This window comes from Oncorhynchus keta, chromosome 1 (genome assembly GCF_023373465.1).
Source record: "Oncorhynchus keta strain PuntledgeMale-10-30-2019 chromosome 1, Oket_V2, whole genome shotgun sequence".
NCBI classification, from domain to species: Eukaryota; Metazoa; Chordata; class Actinopteri; order Salmoniformes; family Salmonidae; genus Oncorhynchus; species Oncorhynchus keta.
In genome coordinates this window covers 70,752,137-70,773,565 of record NC_068421.1, presented here as the reverse complement: position 1 = coordinate 70,773,565, position 21,429 = coordinate 70,752,137, and the positions used below count along the sequence as shown (strand labels likewise).

The 21,429-nt window shown below is 47.9% G+C and overlaps 1 protein-coding gene and 1 long non-coding RNA gene across 22 annotated transcripts in view; both read left to right on the top strand.

The window, feature by feature from the left end:
* Positions 1-21,429, top strand: part of fryl (furry homolog, like) — a 124,398-nt gene that overhangs the window by 81,227 nt on the left and 21,742 nt on the right. For 14 of the 21 annotated variants that reach the window (XM_052459826.1, XM_052459812.1, XM_052459810.1 and 11 more), the window contains 17 exons: positions 64-176; positions 275-425; positions 514-617; positions 778-960; positions 1,198-1,399; positions 1,726-1,847; positions 2,013-2,200; positions 2,462-2,556; positions 2,721-3,349; positions 5,724-5,992; positions 6,226-6,366; positions 7,882-8,082; positions 8,448-8,609; positions 8,702-8,800; positions 8,921-9,097; positions 9,906-10,118; positions 17,637-17,807. In XM_052459826.1, the coding sequence (XP_052315786.1) occupies positions 64-176; positions 275-425; positions 514-617; positions 778-960; positions 1,198-1,399; positions 1,726-1,847; positions 2,013-2,200; positions 2,462-2,556; positions 2,721-3,349; positions 5,724-5,992; positions 6,226-6,366; positions 7,882-8,082; positions 8,448-8,609; positions 8,702-8,800; positions 8,921-9,097; positions 9,906-10,118; positions 17,637-17,807 (3,220 nt within the window). The remainder of the gene's footprint in view (positions 1-63; positions 177-274; positions 426-513; positions 618-777; positions 961-1,197; positions 1,400-1,725; positions 1,848-2,012; positions 2,201-2,461; positions 2,557-2,720; positions 3,350-5,723; positions 5,993-6,225; positions 6,367-7,881; positions 8,083-8,447; positions 8,610-8,701; positions 8,801-8,920; positions 9,098-9,905; positions 10,119-17,636; positions 17,808-21,429) is intronic. The other 7 variants (XM_035784315.2, XM_035784324.2, XM_035784243.2 and 4 more) reach the window with 4 other exon arrangements.
* On the top strand, positions 10,136-12,847 carry LOC127906799 (uncharacterized). The gene is made up of 3 exons (XR_008062877.1): positions 10,136-11,395; positions 11,646-11,685; positions 12,824-12,847. It is a non-coding gene; the product is annotated as an uncharacterized LOC127906799 (long non-coding RNA).

Below are 21,429 nucleotides of genomic sequence, written 5' to 3'. Positions count from 1 at the left end.
TCACACACAGATACAGACCGACCCACCTGTGAGACTACAGCTGTCTCTCTCTGTTGTCTGCAGTTCCACCCATCTGGACATCTACAGTGGTCTGAACAGCAACCTGAACCGTCAGCACCACCGCCTGGAGTCTCGCTACAGCAGCAGCTCTGGAGGATCCTATGAGGAGGAGAAGGGTAAGAGACCCTCCACCCAGCCATACTACTCTACTTTCTGCTTTATACTTATTCACATCCATGTTGCCACAGGTGTGATAATCCCCTGTTTTCTCCAGGTGACTCCATGCCGCTGTATGCTAACTGGCGTCTGAAGGTGATGGACCACAACCGTCCCGAGCCCCTCCCCTTTCCTCCGACAGGGGGATGCTGGTCCCCTCTGGTGGACTACCTGCCAGAGACCAACACCCCTGGTGTACCCATTCACAGGTAACTCCTACCCCCTCCACTTGACCTCTGACCTGTCTGTATGTCTTCTTCCCTGACCCAGCTGACTCTCTGGTGTGGTGCATCTCAGGTGTAACATAGCTGTCATCCTACTGACTGACCTCATAGTAGACCATGGGGTCAAAGTGGAGTGGAGCGCCTACCTTCACCTCCTGCTACACTCCATTTTCATAGGTAACTAACCTCTCACCTCTGTACAGCTGGCTGATTACAACTTGAGTGATGTATACTTGTCTTTAGACACTTCATTTGCAGGCAAAACAGACTCTTAATTTGCCAGTGTTAATGTTTATGAAATAGATTTTTCATATCAGTCCTTTGTTTTTCCTACCAGGGTTTGACCACCAGCACCCTGAGGTCTACGAGCACTGCAAACGCCTCCTGCTTCACCTGCTGGTCGTCCAGGGAACTAACGGCAGCGTTCAATCCTTGGCCTCTGTGCTGCTGCGCAACCGAGAGTTCAACGACCCCAAGGTGCTGACGGTGAAGCCACCGCCCCACGACTTCAACCTCACAGGTCAGTAGCGCTCTGCAACGATCTGTGTAGCTTAACTAAAGAACAGAAATCCCTTTGCCTTTATTCTGTATTGCCCAATAAGATCAGGAGGGGGCAGCAAAGATCCATGTCCTCATTTCCTCTCCTACTTTTACAGATCACTATGTGAAATCTCATAGACTTGTCTTTATTTCAAGTTTATAGCGATTCCTCAGCAATGAATCGCTGTTCTCATGTGCTTGTGTGTTACTCATGCAGGAATGTGTGACGTTGTGCCAGACTATCAGCCGTCTCCTATGACCGACTCAGGCCTGAGCTCCAGCTCCACTTCGTCCAGCATCAGCTTGGGTACAGGAGGAACCCCCCTGCCTCACCTCACCCCCCCCCTAATTAACGAGGTGGACATCATCGCCGAGCAGGATGAGAAGGTCAAGGCCCTCATCGAGTTTGTCACCTCCAGGTGAGTATCTGAGACTGCATGTATTTGGAAATTGATGTATTCTGTTTATACTGTATGTGGAAGTGTGTGTCTGTGTCATAGCTGTATATATCAGTTATTTTCTCTTGTGATGTACCCTCATGACTAACTTCATCTAATCCCTGTATCTGGTCTCACGCTTGCAGCCATGTCTGAAAGGATGGGGTATTTCTCAATTGCATGTGTTTGCGTGTGCCAATACAATTGATTTTTTACATTTTGGGATCAGAATATCAGGGTTGGATGTGTTGTATGATGATAGGTCTGACTTACCTAGTTTCCTGTCCTGATTCTGTCTTGTCCTGCAGGAAGCGGGGGCCCCTGTGGAACCATGAGGACGTGTCGCCCAAGAACCCCAACATAAAGAGTGCTGACCAGCTGTGTGTGTTCCTCAGACATGTAGTGACAGTCTTCAAACACTCCCAGTCAGGTCAGTGTGTTTTTAATGCTGTTCCTTATCTCCTTCTACTGTACTGTCTTTCAACAACTGACTGTCCTGTCCACATTTGTTAGCATGAAATATCTCTATTCTTATGTTTCTGTAACACCTCTGCATTTTGATATTAAAATATATATGTGTGTGTTTGTTAATCAGGTTTCCAGCTGGAGCAGTTGCTGAGTGAGGTAGCGCTGCAGACTGCTCTGTCGTGCTCGTCTCGTCACTATGCAGGGCGCTCCTTCCAGATCTTCAGGGCTCTCAAACAACCCCTCACAGCCGCCACGCTCTCTGATGTCCTCTCACGTCTTGTAGAGACGGTGGGTGACCCTGGAGAGGAGGCGCAGGTGAGCTACACCCCCACCTGTATCATGACAAACACCTTTAAATATGTCCTTTGGGCTATCTGCTCTATTACTGTTATCAATTACTTATGATCTCAGATCAGAGTGTCGCAGTTTGAACAGGCACTATGCTCCAGAGGGATCAGCCACTCTGACCTGGGATCAGTGTGGATCAGCAGCTCTGTTACCAAGCAGCAGCCACTGGGTACTGCAGTATCAGGGGTCCATCTGTCTGGGTGGTTGACCTCTGCTCCTCTGTCTCAGGGCTTTGTTATCGAGCTGTTGCTGACTCTGGAGTCAGGGATTGACACTCTCGCTGACACAGTAAAGAATTATGACCTCCTCACTGCCTTGGCAAAGTAAGCACTGACCAATTCAATATCTGATATATCCATGCCTGTCTTCGACGCTTTCTCTCAGTAAACACAATCGTGCATTCACACTTTCTCAACACACACATCTTTGAGGTTGTCTAAAACCCAGTACTAGTGAAATACTCAGATTGTAATTTCTTATCCTGCAGGGCTTCTGCCCACGAGCACCTGCTGGGGGCTAAGTTTGCAGCCAATAGGAAGAGCACGGGCCAGCTGAACCTGAGTAGTGGGGGTCTGTTCCACCACGGTCACTACCCCCACGGCCACGCCCGCAGCAACTCCCTCCGCGCTAGCCTCATGGGCGAACGCAAGGGCGACCGTCGCCGCAGCAACACCCTAGATATCGCTGATCGGCTGGGTGGCAGCCATGGCAACCTAGCCCGAACGCAGAGCTTGTCGTCATTGCGGGAGGGTGGAGGAGGGGGTCCTGGGGGGGAGGCCATCCCTCCTGTGGACCCCACCAACCTGATGGCCATGGTGTTCTGGATTGCAGCCTCCCTCCTGGAGTCGGACTATGAGTTTGAGTACCTGCTGGCCCTGCGGCTGCTCAACAAGCTACTGGGTCAGCTGCCCCTGGAGAACGCAGACAGCAGGGAGAGGCTGGAAACAGTACAGGCCAAGCTGAAATGGTACAGCTTCCCTGGTCTACTGCAGCTCTTCCTCAAGGGCTTCACCTCAGCCTCCACCCAGGAGCTCACCATCCACCTGCTCAACAAGCTCATCAGCGTCTCCCGCCACACACTGGTCGACCCCTCCCAGGTGGCAGGTAAGAGAGCAGGTACCTTATTGCTTTTTATCTCAATTCCCAAGATGGCATAGCAGTCAGACGTCCTTTGTCCTCGTGTGCGTGTGCGTGTGCGTGTGCGTGTGTGTGTGTGTGTGTGTATATATATACACAAACTCAAAAAAGTTCTGGGACACTGTAAAGTCCATGGAGAATAAGAGCACCTCCTCCCAGCTGCCCACTGCACTGAAGATAGGAAACACTGTCACCACCGATAAATCCACTATAATTGAGAATTTCAATAAGCATCTTTCTATGGCTGGCCATGCTTTCCACCTGGCTACCCCTATCCCAGTCAACAGCACTGCACCCCCAACAGGAACTCGCCCAAGCCTTCCCCATTTCTCCTTCTCCCAAATCCAGTCAGCTGATGTTCTGAAAGAGCTGCAAAATCTGGACCCCGACAAATCAGCCGGGGCTAGACAATCTGGACCCTTTCTAAAATGATCTGCCGAAATTGTTGCCACCCCTATTACTAGCCTGTTCAACCTCTCTTTTGTGTTGTCTGAGATTCCCAAAGATTGGAAAGCAGCTGCGGTCATCCCCCTCTTCAAAGGGGGGAGGACACTCTTGACCCAAACTGCTACAGACCTATATCTATCCTACCCTGCCTTTCTAAAGTCTTCGAAAGCCAAGTCAACAAACAGATTACCGACCATTTTGAATCCCACCATACCTTCTCCTCTATGCAATCTGGTTTCAGAGCTGGTCATGGGTGCACCTCAGCCACGCTCAAGGTCCTAAATGATATCTTAACGGCCATCGATAAGAAGCAATACTGTGCAGCCGTATTCATTGACCTGGCCAAGGCTTTCGACTTTGTCAATCACCACATCCTCATCTGCAGACTCGACAGCCTTGGTTTCTCAAATGATTGCCTCGCCTGGTTCACCAACTACTTCTCTGATAGAGTTCAGTGTGTCAAATCGGAGGGTCTGTTGTCCGGTCCTCTGGCAGTCTCTATGGGGGTGCCACAGGGTTCAATTCTTGGGCCGACTCTCTCGACTCACCATTCTGTATACTTCTGGCCCTTCTTTGGACACTGTGTTAACAACCCTCCAGGCAAGCTTCAATGCCATACAACTCTCCTTCCATGGCCTCCAATTGCTCTTGAATACAAGTAAAACTAAATGCATGCTCTTCAACTGATCGCTGCCTGCACCTACCCGCCTGTCCAACATCACTACTCTGGACGGCTCTGATTTAGAATATGTGGACAACTACAAATACCTAGGTGTCTGGTTAGACTGTAAACTCTCCTTCCAGACTCACATCAAACATTTCCAATCCAAAGTTAAATCTATAATTGGCTTCCTATTTCACAACAAAGCATCCTTGACTCATGCTGCCAAACATACCCTTGTAAAACTGACCCTCCTACCAATCCGCGACTTCGGCGATGTTATTTACAAAATAGCCTCCAATACCTTACTCAATAAATTAGATGCAGTCTATCACAGAGCCATCGGTTTTGTCACCAAAACCCCATATACTACACACCACTGTGACCTGTATGCTCTCGTTGGCTGGCCCTCGCTTCATACTCGTCGCCAAACCCACTGGCTCCAAGTCATCTACAAGACCCTGCTAGGTAAAGTCCCCCCTTATCTCAGCTCGCTGGTCACCATAGCAGCACCCACCTGTAGCACGCGTCCCAGCAGGTATATCTCTCTGGTCACTCCCAAAACCAATTCTTTCTTTGGTAGTCTTTCCTTCCAGTTCTCTGCTGCCAATGACTGGAACGAACTACAAAAATCTCTTCTCTCTCACTAGCTTTAGGCACCAGCTGTCAGAGCAGCTCACAGATTACTGCACCTGTACATAGCCCATCTATAATTTAGCCCAAACAACTACCTCTTTCCCTACTGTATTTATTTATTTTGCTCCTTTGCACCCCATTATTTCTCTCTACTTTAAACATTCTTCCACTGCAAATCAACCATTCCAGTGTTTTACTTGCTATATTGTATTTACTTCGCCACCATGGCCTTTTTTTGCCTTTACCTCCCTTATCTCACCTCACTTGCTCACATTGTATAAAGACTTATTCTTCTACTGTATTATTGACTGTATGTTTGTTTTATTCCATGTGTAACTCTGTTGTTGTATGTGTCGAACTGCTTTGCTTTATCTTGGCCAGGTCGCAATTGTAAATGAGAACTTGTTCTCAACTTGCCTACCTGGTGAAATAAATCTAAATAAATAAATCTAGCACAAGTTCCTGGCTTCATGCTTGGTAAATGCCGCTAATCACCCCTCGGACTCGCTGGGGCTTGCTTATGGGTCTAGACCTGTTTCTCTACCTGTGTTAGCTCAGGAGATCGAGATTCACTTGATCCTGATGTCGTCTGTTGCCGTCTCCTTGTAGGTTTTCCTCTAAACATCCTGTGCCTGCTGCCTCACCTCATCCAGCACTTTGACAGCCCCACTCCGTTCTGCAAGGAGACGGCGGATAAGATAGCCAAGGTGTGTGCCGAGGAGAAGTCAGCCACCTTGTCTAACCTGGCCCACATGATGAGCCTGTACAGCACACACAGCTACTCCAGAGACTGCACCAACTGGATCAACGTGGTGTGTCGTTACCTACACGACGCCTTTGCTGAGATCACCTTCAATCTGGTCACATACCTGGCTGAGGTAAGCACTCGCAACATCAGCCTTCATAGAAGTAATGAGGAGAATCAAAGCTGCCAACTTATTTGCATAGTCAGTCCACGACCTCTGGTTAATTTACATTTACAGTAGCTTGTTTTTGTTATTATGACAGGTCAGCAGTGTTAATTACTGATCAGCTGATAAGCAGATGTCCAACATCCAACCCATGATGGCAGTTGAGAGCCTATTCCTAAACATTCCCCTCTCATCTTCAGTTGCTGGAGAAGGGCCTACCCAGCATGCAGCAGTCCCTGCTACAGATCATCTACAGCCTGCTGAGTCACATTGACCTGTCTGCTGCGCCCGTTAAACAGTTCAACCTGGAGATCATGAAGATCATCAGCAAATATGTCCAGGTGAGACCTGGTTTCTCTTTTTACAATTCAGCTCAGCACTCTGACGCTCTTAAGGCCTCTCATCGCGATGAGGATTGAGAGAGAAAATAATACATGGGAATTGGCCGTTACAGAAATAAAGCTGTCTGACACAGTATGGGTGTCACGTGGCTCATTCATTTCAGCAGATGGAGCCTTTGGTGTGAATGTGTGAGGGAGAAACCCAAAATGACAGAATCAAGATAGTTTAAGGTGAAAGACCATACATTTCTTAAGGTAGGAAACAACACCTCCACTTTGTTGATCCTCAACATAGAGCCTCCACAAGGGTGCATGCTCAGCCCCCTCCTGCATGCCCTGTTCACCCATGACTGCGTGGCCATGCATGCCTCCAACTCAATCATCAAGTATGCAAACAACACAACAGTCGTAGGCCAGATCACTAACAACAACAAGACAGCCTGCAGGGAGGTGGTGAGGGCCCTGGGAGAGTGGTGCCAGGAAATAACCTCCCACTCAACATCAACAAAGGAGTTGATCGTGGACTTCAGGAAACAGCAGACGGAGCACGCCCCTATCCACATCGACGGGACCGCAGTGGAGAAGGTGGAAAGCTTCAAGTTCCTCGGCGTACACATCACTGATGATCTGAAATGGTCCACCCACACAGACAGTGTGGTGAAGAAGGCACAACAGCGTGAAATTTGGCTGGTCACCTAAAACCCTCAAACTTTTACAGATGCACAATTGAGAGCATCCTGTTTGGCTGTATAACCGCCTGGTGCGGCAACTGCTCCGCCCTCAACCGTAAGGCTCTCCAGAGGGTAGTGAGGTCTGCACAACGCATCACCGGGGGCAAACTACCTGCCCTCTAGGACACCTACACCACCCGATGTTACAGGAAGGCCAAAAATATCATCAAGGACATCAACTACCCGAGCCACTACCTGTTCACCCCGCTATCATCCAGAAGGCGAGATCAGTACAGGTGCATCAAAGCTGGGACCGAGAAACAGCTTCCAACTCAAGGCCATCAGACTGTTAAACAGCCATCACTAGCCGGCTTCCACCCGGTTACGTAACCCTGCACCTTAGAGGCTGCTGCCCTAAATACTTAGACTTGGAATCACTGACCACTTTCATAATGGAACACTAGTCACTTTAATGTTTTAAATAATGTTTACATACTGCTTTACTCATCTCATATGTATATTCTGTATTCTCTTCTGTATTTTAGTCAATGCCACTCCGACATTGCTCGTCCTAATATTTATATATTTCTTAATTTCATTCTTTTACTTTTAGATGTGTATTGTTGTAAATTGTTAGATATTACTGCACTGTTAGAGCTAGAAACACAAGCATTTCACTACACCTGCAATAACATCTGCTAAATATGTATGTGACCAATAAAATTAGATTTAACCTTCCCTAGAACGGAGGTGTGCTTTTACCCCTTTCTAAAAACATGAAATCCTGTCTTATTGACAATTTAACCAACGTCACCTCGGTGTTTGGATCCTGTGTGTTCCCCAGAGCCCGTACTGGAAGGAGGCCCAGAACATCCTGAAGCTGGTGGTGTCTCGGTCGGCCAGCCTGGTGGTGCCAGACGAGGTGCAACGCTCCTACAGCACCGAGTCCTCTGGATCCCCAGAGATCGCCTTCACTCGCATCTTCAACAACTCCTCTAAGGAGCTGCCCGGCAAGACGCTGGACTTCCACTTTGACATCTCAGAGGTGAAGTCTTGCCTGCTCAATGTGTATAAACTGTAGTGCTTTGTTTTATGTTGTATGAAACTGTATGTGCTGCTAGTTTGGCCAGGTCTCCCTTGTAAAATGTTTTTATTTCAACTAAACCTACATGGTAAAATACATGTTATATACCATTTTTAAAACCTCTGTCCCGACCTCTGTCCCGACCTCTGTCCCGACCTCTGTCCCGACCTCTATCCCGACCTCTGTCCTCTTGTCAGCTTTTCGTCCTTCTCCGATTCTTTGTTCTTCTATTTTTCACTCTTTCCATTTTTCTTTCAGTCACCTTTTACCTTTAGCCCTACTTTTTTAAACAATCTAGATGAACTGGTGTAACCTTTAACCACCAGACGCCCATCATAGGGCATAAGTACGGGGACCAGCGCACAGCTGCAGGGCGGAATGGGAAGCCGCAGGTCATTGCTGTGACTCGGAGCACGTCCTCCACCTCTTCTGGATCCAACTCCAACGGCCTGGTGCCTGTCAGCTGGAAGAGGCCCCAACTCTCTCAGGTACTTACAGCCAATGGATATGTTACAGTGAGGTTTGATATGTTTACATGTCTTTTTGTTTGTTAATATTTAATTGTGTTGTCTTATTTCAGAGGAGAACCAGAGAGAAGCTCATGAACGTTCTTTCTCTGTGTGGTCCCGAGTCTGGTATTCCCAAGAATCCTTCTGTAAGACACCTGGCATGTCAAACTGTGAGCGAGCATGAGTAGTGATTAGTGATCTACTTCAACAGAATATATCCCAGCCATCCCTCCTGTGTTTATTGAACCTATTTATCATAACTGTTATATCTTTCTCTGTGTGTGTTTTAGGTGGTGTTCTCATCCAACGAGGACCTGGACTCAGGTGACCAGCAGACCAGTCTGATCCCCACGGTGGAGGAGGTGGTGAGGGAGGAGGACCTGCAGGGAGAAGATGCAGGAAGTGAGCAGCAGTTTGGAGTCTTCAAGGACTTTGATTTCCTGGACGTGGAGCTGGAGGATGCTGAGGTGAGGGGTGATTCACTGTACAGTAGGAGCAGCCATCTGTATACACACACACTTTTTAATGTCTTGTAGAGGATAATTTACAGTAGTCTGCTATTACACCATTTCATATCATGTTGTTGATTGGTGACAATAAGTGTGTGTGTGTATGTGTGTGTGTGTGTGTGTGTGTGTGTGTGTGTGTGTGTGTGTGTGTGTGTGTGTGTGTGTGTGTGTGTGTGTGTGTGTGTGTGTGTGTGTGTGTGTGTGTGTGTGTGTGTGTGCGCTGAAGTACGTCTGAGCTTGTGTCTTAACATCTGTGTGTTTGTACTGGTCTTGGTATGACTTTTCTTCCATGTTGTCCTGTAACTGTCCCTACTAGTCTTTCTAACCTACTTGTTACCTTTCCTCTTTTCCCGCCACAAGGAGTTCCAGGTACGTTTGGGCCAGAAAGAGCTTTTTAAAGCTGCCATCCTAAGTGCCCTGGTGTCCCTCTGTCAGTCATGTGATTGTTGTCACCCTGTAGAAGCACCTGTTTTGTCAGTCTAGAAACAGACAGCCAATGAAGCATGCCACAAATACTTTTTTGGGTTCATGATCAATATAGTTTGTACATGAAGTGATTAGGTCAAACAGCCTGAGAGAATAGGTGTCAGCTCCACTTCCCATTACTGCAGACACAGCTCTTTAGATGTCATGTGTTAGTGGCATACATTGTTGTTTTCTTGTGTTTGGTCTTGTGCTGTTGTGATTCATCCACATTTTCTCAGCTATCTCAAACTTCAGTTAGTTCTACTGGTATCTGACTGCTGTTTCTTTGGGTGTCCTACAGGGGGAGAGCATGGACAACTTCAACTGGGGTGTGCGTCGGCGCTCCCTGGACAGCATGGACAAGGGGGAGGGAGATGGGGACACGCCGTCCCTGCAGGAGTGCCAGTACACCGGGAGCACTCCCAGCCTCAACCTCACCAACCAGGAGGACACGGACGAGTCGTCTGAGGAGGAGGTACTGAGCGCTAGCCAGATTCTCACCCGCTCTGGCCTAGTAAGTTTCACCCAACACAAGGGTGGCCCTGTCCCCCGCCCGCCCCATGCTCCTCACACAGCCCGCTGGCATTGTGTGTGTGTGTGTGCGTGTGTGTCTGTGTCCGCCCGCTCACTGAGCAGCGCTACTGCAGATCTACTGTGCCTGGTATGGGCAGGGGCTAGACACTTGCTTCCGCTGTTACTGGTCACTATTTCATTCCCTGCGCCCCTTCACCCCCAATCCTAGACCTGCTACCCTCATTTGATTCCTTACCCACATACCCCTTCCCCCATAAGTTTGTTTTTTTAGGTAAGTAAAGTACAGACCCAAACTATACTACTGAAAATCAGTCCAGTTCAGGTTTCTGATATGTTTAGGTCAGACAACTCATTCACATACACTATAACTGATATGTTTAGGTCAGACAACTCATTCACATGCACTATAACTGATATGTTTAGGTCGGACAACTCATTCACATACACTATAACTGATATGTTTAGGTCAGACAACTCATTCACATGCACTATAACTGATATGTTTAGGTCGGACAACTCATTCACATACACTATAACTGATATGTTTAGGTCAGACAACTCATTCACATGCACTATAACATATGTTTAGGTCAGACAACTCATTCACATACACTATAACTGATATGTTTAGGTCAGACAACTCATTCACATACACTATAACTGATATGTTTAGGTCAGACAACTCATTCACATACACTATAACTGATATGTTTAGGTCGGACAACTCATTCACATACACTATAACTGATATGTTTAGGTCGGACAACTCATTCACATACACTATAACTGATATGTTTAGGTCGGACAACTCATTCACATACACTATAACTGATATGTTTAGGTCAGACAACTCATTCACATACACTATAACTGATATGTTTAGGTCAGACAACTCATTCACATACACTATAACTGATATGTTTAGGTCAGACAACTCATTCACATACACTATAACTGATATGTTTAGGTCAGACAACTCATTCACATGCACTATAACATATGTTTAGGTCAGACAACTCATTCACATACACTATAACTGATATGTTTAGGTCAGACAACTCATTCACATACACTATAACTGATATGTTTAGGTCGGACAACTCATTCACATACACTATAACTGATATGTTTAGGTCAGACAACTCATTCACATACACTATAACATATGTTTAGGTCAGACAACTCATTCACATACACTATAACTGATATGTTTAGGTCAGACAACTCATTCACATACACTATAACTGATATGTTTAGGTCAGACAACTCATTCACATACACTATAACTGATATGTTTAGGTCGGACAACTCATTCACATACACTATAACTGATATGTTTAGGTCGGACAACTCATTCACATACACTATAACTGATATGTTTAGGTCGGACAACTCATTCACATACACTATAACATATGTTTAGGTCAGACAACTCATTCACATACACTATAACTGATATGTTTAGGTCGGACAACTCATTCACATACACTATAACTGATATGTTTAGGTCAGACAACTCATTCACATACACTATAACATATGTTTAGGTCAGACAACTCATTCACATACACTATAACTGATATGTTTAGGTCGGACAACTCATTCACATACACTATAACTGATATGTTTAGGTCGGACAACTCATTCACATACACTATAACTGATATGTTTAGGTCAGACAACTCATTCACATACACTATAACTGATATGTTTAGGTCGGACAACTCATTCACATACACTATAACTGATATGTTTAGGTCAGACAACTCATTCACATACACTATAACTGATATGTTTAGGTCAGACAACTCATTCACATGCACTATAACATATGTTTAGGTCAGACAACTCATTCACATACACTATAACTGATATGTTTAGGTCGGACAACTCATTCACATACACTATAACTGATATGTTTAGGTCAGACAACTCATTCACAACTGCACTATAACTGATATGTTTAGGTCAGACAACTCATTCACATTCACTATAACTGATATGTTTAGGTCGGACAACTCATTCACATACACTATAACTGATATGTTTAGGTCAGACAACTCATTCACATGCACTATAACATATGTTTAGGTCAGACAACTCATTCACATACACTATAACTGATATGTTTAGGTCGGACAACTCATTCACATACACTATAACTGATATGTTTAGGTCGGACAACTCATTCACATACACTATAACTGATATGTTTAGGTCAGACAACTCATTCACATACACTATAACATATGTTTAGGTCGGACAACTCATTCACATGCACTATAACTGATATGTTTAGGTCGGACAACTCATTCACATACTACTATATGTTTACTGATATGTTTTTAGGTCAGACAACTCATTCACATACACTATAACTGATATGTTTAGGTCAGACAACTCATTCACATACACTATAACTGATATGTTTAGGTCAGACAACTCATTCACATGCACTATAACTGATATGTTTAGGTCAGACAACTCATTCACATACACTATAACTGATATGTTTAGGTCAGACAACTCATTCACATACACTATAACTGATATGTTTAGGTCAGACAACTCATTCACATACACTATAACTGATATGTTTAGGTCAGACAACTCATTCACATGCACTATAACTGATATGTTTAGGTCGGACAACTCATTCACATACACTATAACTGATATGTTTAGGTCGGACAACTCATTCACATGCACTATAACTGATATGTTTAGGTCGGACAACTCATTCACATACACTATAACTGATATGTTTAGGTCAGACAACTCATTCACATGCACTATAACATATGTTTAGGTCAGACAACTCATTCACATACACTATAACTGATATGTTTAGGTCAGACAACTCATTCACATGCACTATAACATATGTTTAGGTCAGACAACTCATTCACATACACTATAACTGATATGTTTAGGTCAGACAACTCATTCACATACACTATAACTGATATGTTTAGGTCAGACAACTCATTCACATACACTATAACTGATATGTTTAGGTCGGACAACTCATTCACATACACTATAACTGATATGTTTAGGTCGGACAACTCATTCACATACACTATAACTGATATGTTTAGGTCGGACAACTCATTCACATACACTATAACATATGTTTAGGTCAGACAACTCATTCACATACACTATAACTGATATGTTTAGGTCGGACAACTCATTCACATACACTATAACTGATATGTTTAGGTCAGACAACTCATTCACATACACTATAACTGGGAGATTAGCTACATAAAGATGAAACTGAAAGGAGTCCATAGCGTGACCATGTCAGTGAAACAGATTTAGTCAACTTCCAACTGGCATCAAATTAACAGCATGTTCCTGTGTGAGCATGATCCCAATAACCCAAACCTCTGGCTGCCTTTCTCAAACTCCTCTCTGCTCAAAATGGCTAGTCAGCCAGTCTTCCCAAGCTGTTATTCTAGAGCTGCCGATGCTCTCTGCTCTAAATGGCTAGTCAGCCAGTCTTCCCAAGCTGTTATTCTAGAGCTGCCGATGCTCTCTGCTCTAAATGGCTAGTCAGCCAGTCTTCCCAAGCTGTTATTCTAGAGCTGCCGATGCTCTCTGCTCTAAATGGCTAGTCAGCCAGTCTTCCCAAGCTGTTATTCTAGAGCTGCCGATGCTCTCTGCTCTAAATGGCTAGTCAGCCAGTCTTCCCAAGCTGTTATTCTAGAGCTGCCGATGCTCTCTGCTCTAAATGGCTAGTCAGCCAGTCTTCCCAAGCTGTTATTCTAGAGCTGCCGATGCTCTCTGCTCTAAATGGCTAGTCAGCCAGTCTTCCCAAGCTGTTATTCTAGAGCTGCCGATGCTCTCTGCTCTAAATGGCTAGTCAGCCAGTCTTCCCAAGCTGTTATTCTAGAGCTGCCGATGCTCTCTGCTCTAAATGGCTAGTCAGCCAGTCTTCCCAAGCTGTTATTCTAGAGCTGCCGATGCTCTCTGCTCTAAATGGCTAGTCAGCCAGTCTTCCCAAGCTGTTATTCTAGAGCTGCCGATGCTCTCTGCTCTAAATGGCTAGTCAGCCAGTCTTCCCAAGCTGTTATTCTAGAGCTGCCGATGCTCTCTGCTCTAAATGGCTAGTCAGCCAGTCTTCCCAAGCTGTTATTCTAGAGCTGCCGATGCTCTCTGCTCTAAATGGCTAGGTCAGCCAGTCAGCCAGTCTTCCCAAGCTGTTATTCTAGAGCTGCCGATGCTCTCTGCTCTAAATGGCTAGTCAGCCAGTCTTCCCAAGCTGTTATTCTAGAGCTGCCGATGCTCTCTGCTCTAAATGGCTAGTCAGCCAGTCTTCCCAAGCTGTTATTCTAGAGCTGCCGATGCTCTCTGCTCTAAATGGCTAGTCAGCCAGTCTTCCCAAGCTGTTATTCTAGAGCTGCCGATGCTCTCTGCTCTAAATGGCTAGTCAGCCAGTCTTCCCAAGCTGTTATTCTAGAGCTGCCGATGCTCTCTGCTCTAAATGGCTAGTCAGCCAGTCTTCCCAAGCTGTTATTCTAGAGCTGCCGATGCTCTCTGCTCTAAATGGCTAGTCAGCCAGTCTTCCCAAGCTGTTATTCTAGAGCTGCCGATGCTCTCTGCTCTAAATGGCTAGTCAGCCAGTCTTCCCAAGCTGTTATTCTAGAGCTGCCGATGCTCTCTGCTCTAAATGGCTAGTCAGCCAGTCTTCCCAAGCTGTTATTCTAGAGCTGCCGATGCTCTCTGCTCTAAATGGCTAGTCAGCCAGTCTTCCCAAGCTGTTATTCTAGAGCTGCCGATGCTCTCTGCTCTAAATGGCTAGTCAGCCAGTCTTCCCAAGCTGTTATTCTAGAGCTGCCGATGCTCTCTGCTCTAAATGGCTAGTCAGCCAGTCTTCCCAAGCTGTTATTCTAGAGCTGCCGATGCTCTCTGCTCTAAATGGCTAGTCAGCCAGTCTTCCCAAGCTGTTATTCTAGAGCTGCCGATGCTCTCTGCTCTAAATGGCTAGTCAGCCAGTCTTCCCAAGCTGTTATTCTAGAGCTGCCGATGCTCTCTGCTCTAAATGGCTAGTCAGCCAGTCTTCCCAAGCTGTTATTCTAGAGCTGCCGATGCTCTCTGCTCTAAATGGCTAGTCAGCCAGTCTTCCCAAGCTGTTATTCTAGAGCTGCCGATGCTCTCTGCTCTAAATGGCTAGTCAGCCAGTCTTCCCAAGCTGTTATTCTAGAGCTGCCGATGCTCTCTGCTCTAAATGGCTAGTCAGCCAGTCTTCCCAAGCTGTTATTCTAGAGCTGCCGATGCTCTCTGCTCTAAATGGCTAGTCAGCCAGTCTTCCCAAGCTGTTATTCTAGAGCTGCCGATGCTCTCTGCTCTAAATGGCTAGTCAGCCAGTCTTCCCAAGCTGTTATTCTAGAGCTGCCGATGCTCTCTGCTCTAAATGGCTAGTCAGCCAGTCTTCCCAAGCTGTTATTCTAGAGCTGCCGATGCTCTCTGCTCTAAATGGCTAGTCAGCCAGTCTTCCCAAGCTGTTATTCTAGAGCTGCCGATGCTCTCTGCTCTAAATGGCTAGTCAGCCAGTCTTCCCAAGCTGTTATTCTAGAGCTGCCGATGCTCTCTGCTCTAAATGGCTAGTCAGCCAGTCTTCCCAAGCTGTTATTCTAGAGCTGCCGATGCTCTCTGCTCTAAATGGCTAGTCAGCCAGTCTTCCCAAGCTGTTATTCTAGAGCTGCCGATGCTCTCTGCTCTAAATGGCTAGTCAGCCAGTCTTCCCAAGCTGTTATTCTAGAGCTGCCGATGCTCTCTGCTCTAAATGGCTAGTCAGCCAGTCTTCCCAAGCTGTTATTCTAGAGCTGCCGATGCTCTCTGCTCTAAATGGCTAGTCAGCCAGTCTTCCCAAGCTGTTATTCTAGAGCTGCCGATGCTCTCTGCTCTAAATGGCTAGTCAGCCAGTCTTCCCAAGCTGTTATTCTAGAGCTGCCGATGCTCTCTGCTCTAAATGGCTAGTCAGCCAGTCTTCCCAAGCTGTTATTCTAGAGCTGCCGATGCTCTCTGCTCTAAATGGCTAGTCAGCCAGTCTTCCCAAGCTGTTATTCTAGAGCTGCCGATGCTCTCTGCTCTAAATGGCTAGTCAGCCAGTCTTCCCAAGCTGTTATTCTAGAGCTGCCGATGCTCTCTGCTCTAAATGGCTAGTCAGCCAGTCTTCCCTAAGCTGTTATTCTAGAGCTGCCGATGCTCTCTGCTCTAAATGGCTAGTCAGCCAGTCTTCCCAAAATGCTGTTATTCTAGAGCTGCCGATGCTCTCTGCTCTAAATGGCTAGTCAGCCAGTCTTCCCAAGCTGTTATTCTAGAGCTGCCGATGCTCTCTGCTCTAAATGGCTAGTCAGCCAGTCTTCCCAAGCTGTTATTCTAGAGCTGCCGATGCTCTCTGCTCTAAATGGCTAGTCAGCCAGTCTTCCCAAGCTGTTATTCTAGAGCTGCCGATGCTCTCTGCTCTAAATGGCTAGTCAGCCAGTCTTCCCAAGCTGTTATTCTAGAGCTGCCGATGCTCTCTGCTCTAAATGGCTAGTCAGCCAGTCTTCCCAAGCTGTTCTTCTAGAGCTGCCGATGCTCTCTGCTCTAAATGGCTAGTCAGCCAGTCTTCCCAAGCTGTTATTCTAGAGCTGCCGATGCTCTCTGCTCTAAATGGCTAGTCAGCCAGTCTTCCCAAGCTGTTATTCTAGAGCTGCCGATGCTCTCTGCTCTAAATGGCTAGTCAGCCAGTCTTCCCAAGCTGTTATTCTAGAGCTGCCGATGCTCTCTGCTCTAAATGGCTAGTCAGCCAGTCTTCCCAAGCTGTTATTCTAGAGCTGCCGATGCTCTCTGCTCTAAATGGCTAGTCAGCCAGTCTTCCCAAGCTGTTATTCTAGAGCTGCCGATGCTCTCTGCTCTCCGCTGATCTCGATTGTGCTCTGTGGGAATGAGAAGGCCTCTAGTGACCCAAAGACTTGAACATGTTTAACTTCAGAGACATATCTGTATTAACTGTTAAACAATGCTACTATGAGCATGCAGCATATCATTTGCAGACAGAATGATCAAATAACAGAGATATTGTAATAATGTCTGGAATATAGCATGTTTTTAGAATGTCTTATTCTAAACAAAACTAAACAGCAGATATCCTGGAGATGCAGAGGACCAGATAACATGGAGATATTTAATTAGGGGGTTTCATTTTGTACTCACTATCTACGGTATCAGTCAAAGGTTTAGACACACCTACTCATTCCAGGGTTTTTCTTTATTTGTACTATTTTTTACATTGTAGAATAATAGTGAAGACATCAAAACGATGAAATAACACATATGGAATCATGTAACCAAAAAAGTGTTCAACAAATCAAAATATATTTGAGGTTCTTCAAAGTAGCCAGCCTTTGCCTTGATGGCAGCTTGGTCCAGTCCTGACTGATACTGTAGTTCTAAATGGAGAATTTGAACAATATGTTTTATTCTCTCCCTCCCCTCACTCCAGATCAACTGTGACTCTGCTATGGATGATGCCACGTCCAATCATGTGGACTCTCTGCAGCAGTCCCAGGATTCGTCCAGCAGTGCCCTGTCAGAGGAGACCATGGCCCTGCTGCCCCACCTGAACAGCCCTGCACTGGAGATGGCCTGCTCTGACTCCATCCAGCTGCCTGAGGTGTGACCAATCGGGACAACAGAATTGTGGTGCTCCGGCTCTTTCTAGCTCCTTATTCTCCTCTTTATACCTCTTTTTACCTCTGCTGCGCTCTGTCTCGCACATGTTTCACACAGAGTTGGCGGTGGCCTCCTCTCTCTGTCTGCCTGTAGGGAGTGAGCTGTAGCTGGTGTGCAGTAGGGGGCACTCTCTCTGTCTGCCTGTAGGGAGTGAGCTGTAGCTGGTGTGCAGTAGGGGGCACTCTCTCTGTCTGCCTGTAGGGAGTGAGCTGTAGCTGGTGTGCAGTAGGGGGCACTCTCTCTGTCTGCCTGTAGGGAGTGAGCTGTAGCTGGTGTGCAGTAGGGGGCACTCTCTCTGTCTGCCTGTAGGGAGTGAGCTGTAGCTAGTGTGCAGTAGGGGGCACTCTCTCTGTCTGCCTGTAGGGAGTGAGCTGTAGCTGGTGTGCAGTAGGGGGCACTTTATCTGTCTGCCTGTAGGGAGTGAGCTGTAGCTAGTGTGCAGTAGGGGGCACTCTCTCTGTCTGCCTATAGGGAGTGAGCTGTAGCTAGTGTGCAGTAGGGGGCACTCTCTCTGTCTGCCTGTAGGGAGTGAGCTGTAGCTAGTGTGCAGTAGGGGGCACTCTCTCTGTCTGCCTGTAGGGAGTGAGCTGTAGCTAGTGTGCAGTAGGGGGCACTCAATCTGTCTGCCTGTAGGGAGTGAGCTGTAGCTGGTGTGCAGTAGGGGGCACTCTATCTATCTGTCTGCCTGTAGGGAGTGAGCTGTAGCTAGTGTGCAGTAGGGGGCACTCAATCTGTCTGCCTGTAGGGAGTGAGCTGTAGCTGGTGTGCAGTAGGGGGCACTCTCTGTCTGCCTGTAGGGAGTGAGCTGTAGCTGGTGTGCAGTAGGGGGCACTCTCTGTCTGCCTGTAGGGAGTGAGCTGTAGCTGGTGTGCAGTAGGGGGCACTCTCTCTGTCTGCCTGTAGGGAGTAAGCTGTAGCTGGTGTGCAGTAGGGGGCACTTTATCTGTCTGCCTGTAGGGAGTGAGCTGTAGCTGGTGTGCAGTAGGGGGCACTATCTCTGTCTGTAGGGAGTGAGCTGTAGCTAGTGTGCAGTAGGGGGCACTCTCTGTCTGCCTGTAGGGAGTGAGCTGTAGCTGGTGTGCAGTAGGGGGCACTCTCTCTGTCTGCCTGTAGGGAGTGAGCTGTAGCTGGTGTGCAGTAGGGGGCACTCTCTCTGTCTGCCTGTAGGGAGTGAGCTGTAGCTAGTGTGCAGTAGGGGGCACTCTCTCTGTCTGCCTGTAGGGAGTGAGCTGTAGCTAGTGTGCAGTAGGGGGCACTCTCTCTGTCTGCCTGTAGGGAGTGAGCTGTAGCTAGTGTGCAGTAGGGGGCACTCTCTCTGTCTGCCTGTAGGGAGTGAGCTGTAGCTGGTGTGCAGTAGGGGGCACTCTCTCTGTCTGCCTGTAGGGAGTGAGCTGTAGCTAGTGTGCAGTGGGGGCACTCTCTCTGTCTGCCTGTAGGGAGTGAGCTGTAGCTGGTGTGCAGTAGGGGGCACTTTATCTGTCTGCCTGTAGGGAGTGAGCTGTAGCTAGTGTGCAGTAGGGGGCACTCTCTCTGTCTGCCTGTAGGGAGTGAGCTGTAGCTAGTGTGCAGTAGGGGCACTCTCTCTGTCTGCCTGTAGGGAGTGAGCTGTAGCGAGTGTGCAGTAGGGGGCACTCTCTCTGTCTGCCTGTAGGGAGTGAGCTGTAGCTAGTGTGCAGTAGGGGGCACTCAATCTGTCTGCCTGTAGGGAGTGAGCTGTAGCTGGTGTGCAGTAGGGGGCACTATCTCTGTCTGCCTGTAGGGAGTGAGCTGTAGCTAGTGTGCAGTAGGGGGCACTCTATCTGTCTGCCTGTAGGGAGTGAGCTGTAGCTAGTGTGCAGTAGGGGGCACTCTCTCTGTCTGCCTGTAGGGAGTGAGCTGTAGCTAGTGTGCAGTAGGGGGCACTCTCTCTGTCTGCCTGTAGGGAGTGAGCTGTAGCTGGTGTGCAGTAGGGGGCACTCTCTCTGTCTGCCTGTAGGGAGTGAGCTGTAGCTGGTGTGCAGTAGGGGGCACTCTCTCTGTCTGCCTGTAGGGAGTGAGCTGTAGCTAGTGTGCAGTAGGGGGCACTATCTCTGTCTGCCTGTAGGGAGTGAGCTGTAGCTGGTGTGCAGTAGGGGGCACTCTCTCTGTCTGCCTGTAGGGAGTGAGCTGTAGCTAGTGTGCAGTAGGGGGCACTCTCTCTGTCTGCCTGTAGGGAGTGAGCTGTAGCTGGTGTGCAGTAGGGGGCACTTTATCTGTCTGCCTGTAGGGAGTGAGCTGTAGCTAGTGTGCAGTAGGGGGCACTCTCTCTGTCTGCCTGTAGGGAGTGAGCTGTAGCTAGTGTGCAGTAGGGGGCACTCTCTCTGTCTGCCTGTAGGGAGTGAGCTGTAGCGAGTGTGCAGTAGGGGGCACTCTCTCTGTCTGCCTGTAGGGAGTGAGCTGTAGCTAGTGTGCAGTAGGGGGCACTCAATCTGTCTGCCTGTAGGGAGTGAGCTGTAGCTGGTGTGCAGTAGGGGGCACTCTATCTGTCTGCCTGTAGGGAGTGAGCTGTAGCTAGTGTGCAGTAGGGGGCACTCAATCTGTCTGCCTGTAGGGAGTGAGCTGTAGCTGGTGTGCAGTAGGGGGCACTCTCTGTCTGCCTGTAGGGAGTGAGCTGTAGCTGGTGTGCAGTAGGGGGCACTCTCTCTGTCTGCCTGTAGGGAGTGAGCTGTAGCTGGTGTGCAGTAGGGGGCACTCTCTCTGTCTGCCTGTAGGGAGTAAGCTGTAGCTGGTGTGCAGTAGGGGGCACTTTATCTGTCTGCCTGTAGGGAGTGAGCTGTAGCTGGTGTGCAGTAGGGGGCACTATCTCTGTCTGCCTGTAGGGAGTGAGCTGTAGCTAGTGTGCAGTAGGGGGCACTCTCTGTCTGCCTGTAGGGAGTGAGCTGTAGCTGGTGTGCAGTAGGGTGCACTCTCTCTGTCTGCCTGTAGGGAGTGAGCTGTAGCTGGTGTGCAGTAGGGGGCACTCTCTCTGTCTGCCTGTAGGGAGTGAGCTGTAGCTAGTGTGCAGTAGGGGGCACTCTCTCTGTCTGCCTGTAGGGAGTGAGCTGTAGCTAGTGTGCAGTAGGGGGCACTCTCTCTGTCTGCCTGTAGGGAGTGAGCTGTAGCTAGTGTGCAGTAGGGGGCACTCTCTGTCTGCCTGTAGGGAGTGAGCTGTAGCTAGTGTGCAGTAGGGGCACTCTCTCTGTCTGCCTGTAGGGAGTGAGCTGTAGCTGGTGTGCAGTAGGGGGCACTCTCTCTGTCTGCCTGTAGGGAGTGAGCTGTAGCTGGTGTGCAGTAGGGGCACTTTATCTGTCTGCCTGTAGGGAGTGAGCTGTAGCTGGTGTGTAGTAGGGGCACTATCTCTGTCTGCCTGTAGGGAGTGAGCTGTAGCTAGTGTGCAGTAGGGGCACTCTCTCTGTCTGCCTGTAGAGAGTGAGCTGTAGCTAGTGTGCAGTAGGGGCACTATCTCTGTCTGCCTGTAGGGAGTGAGCTGTAGCTAGTGTGCAGTAGGGGGCACTCTATCTGTCTGCCTGTAGGGAGTGAGCTGTAGCTAGTGTGCAGTAGGGGGC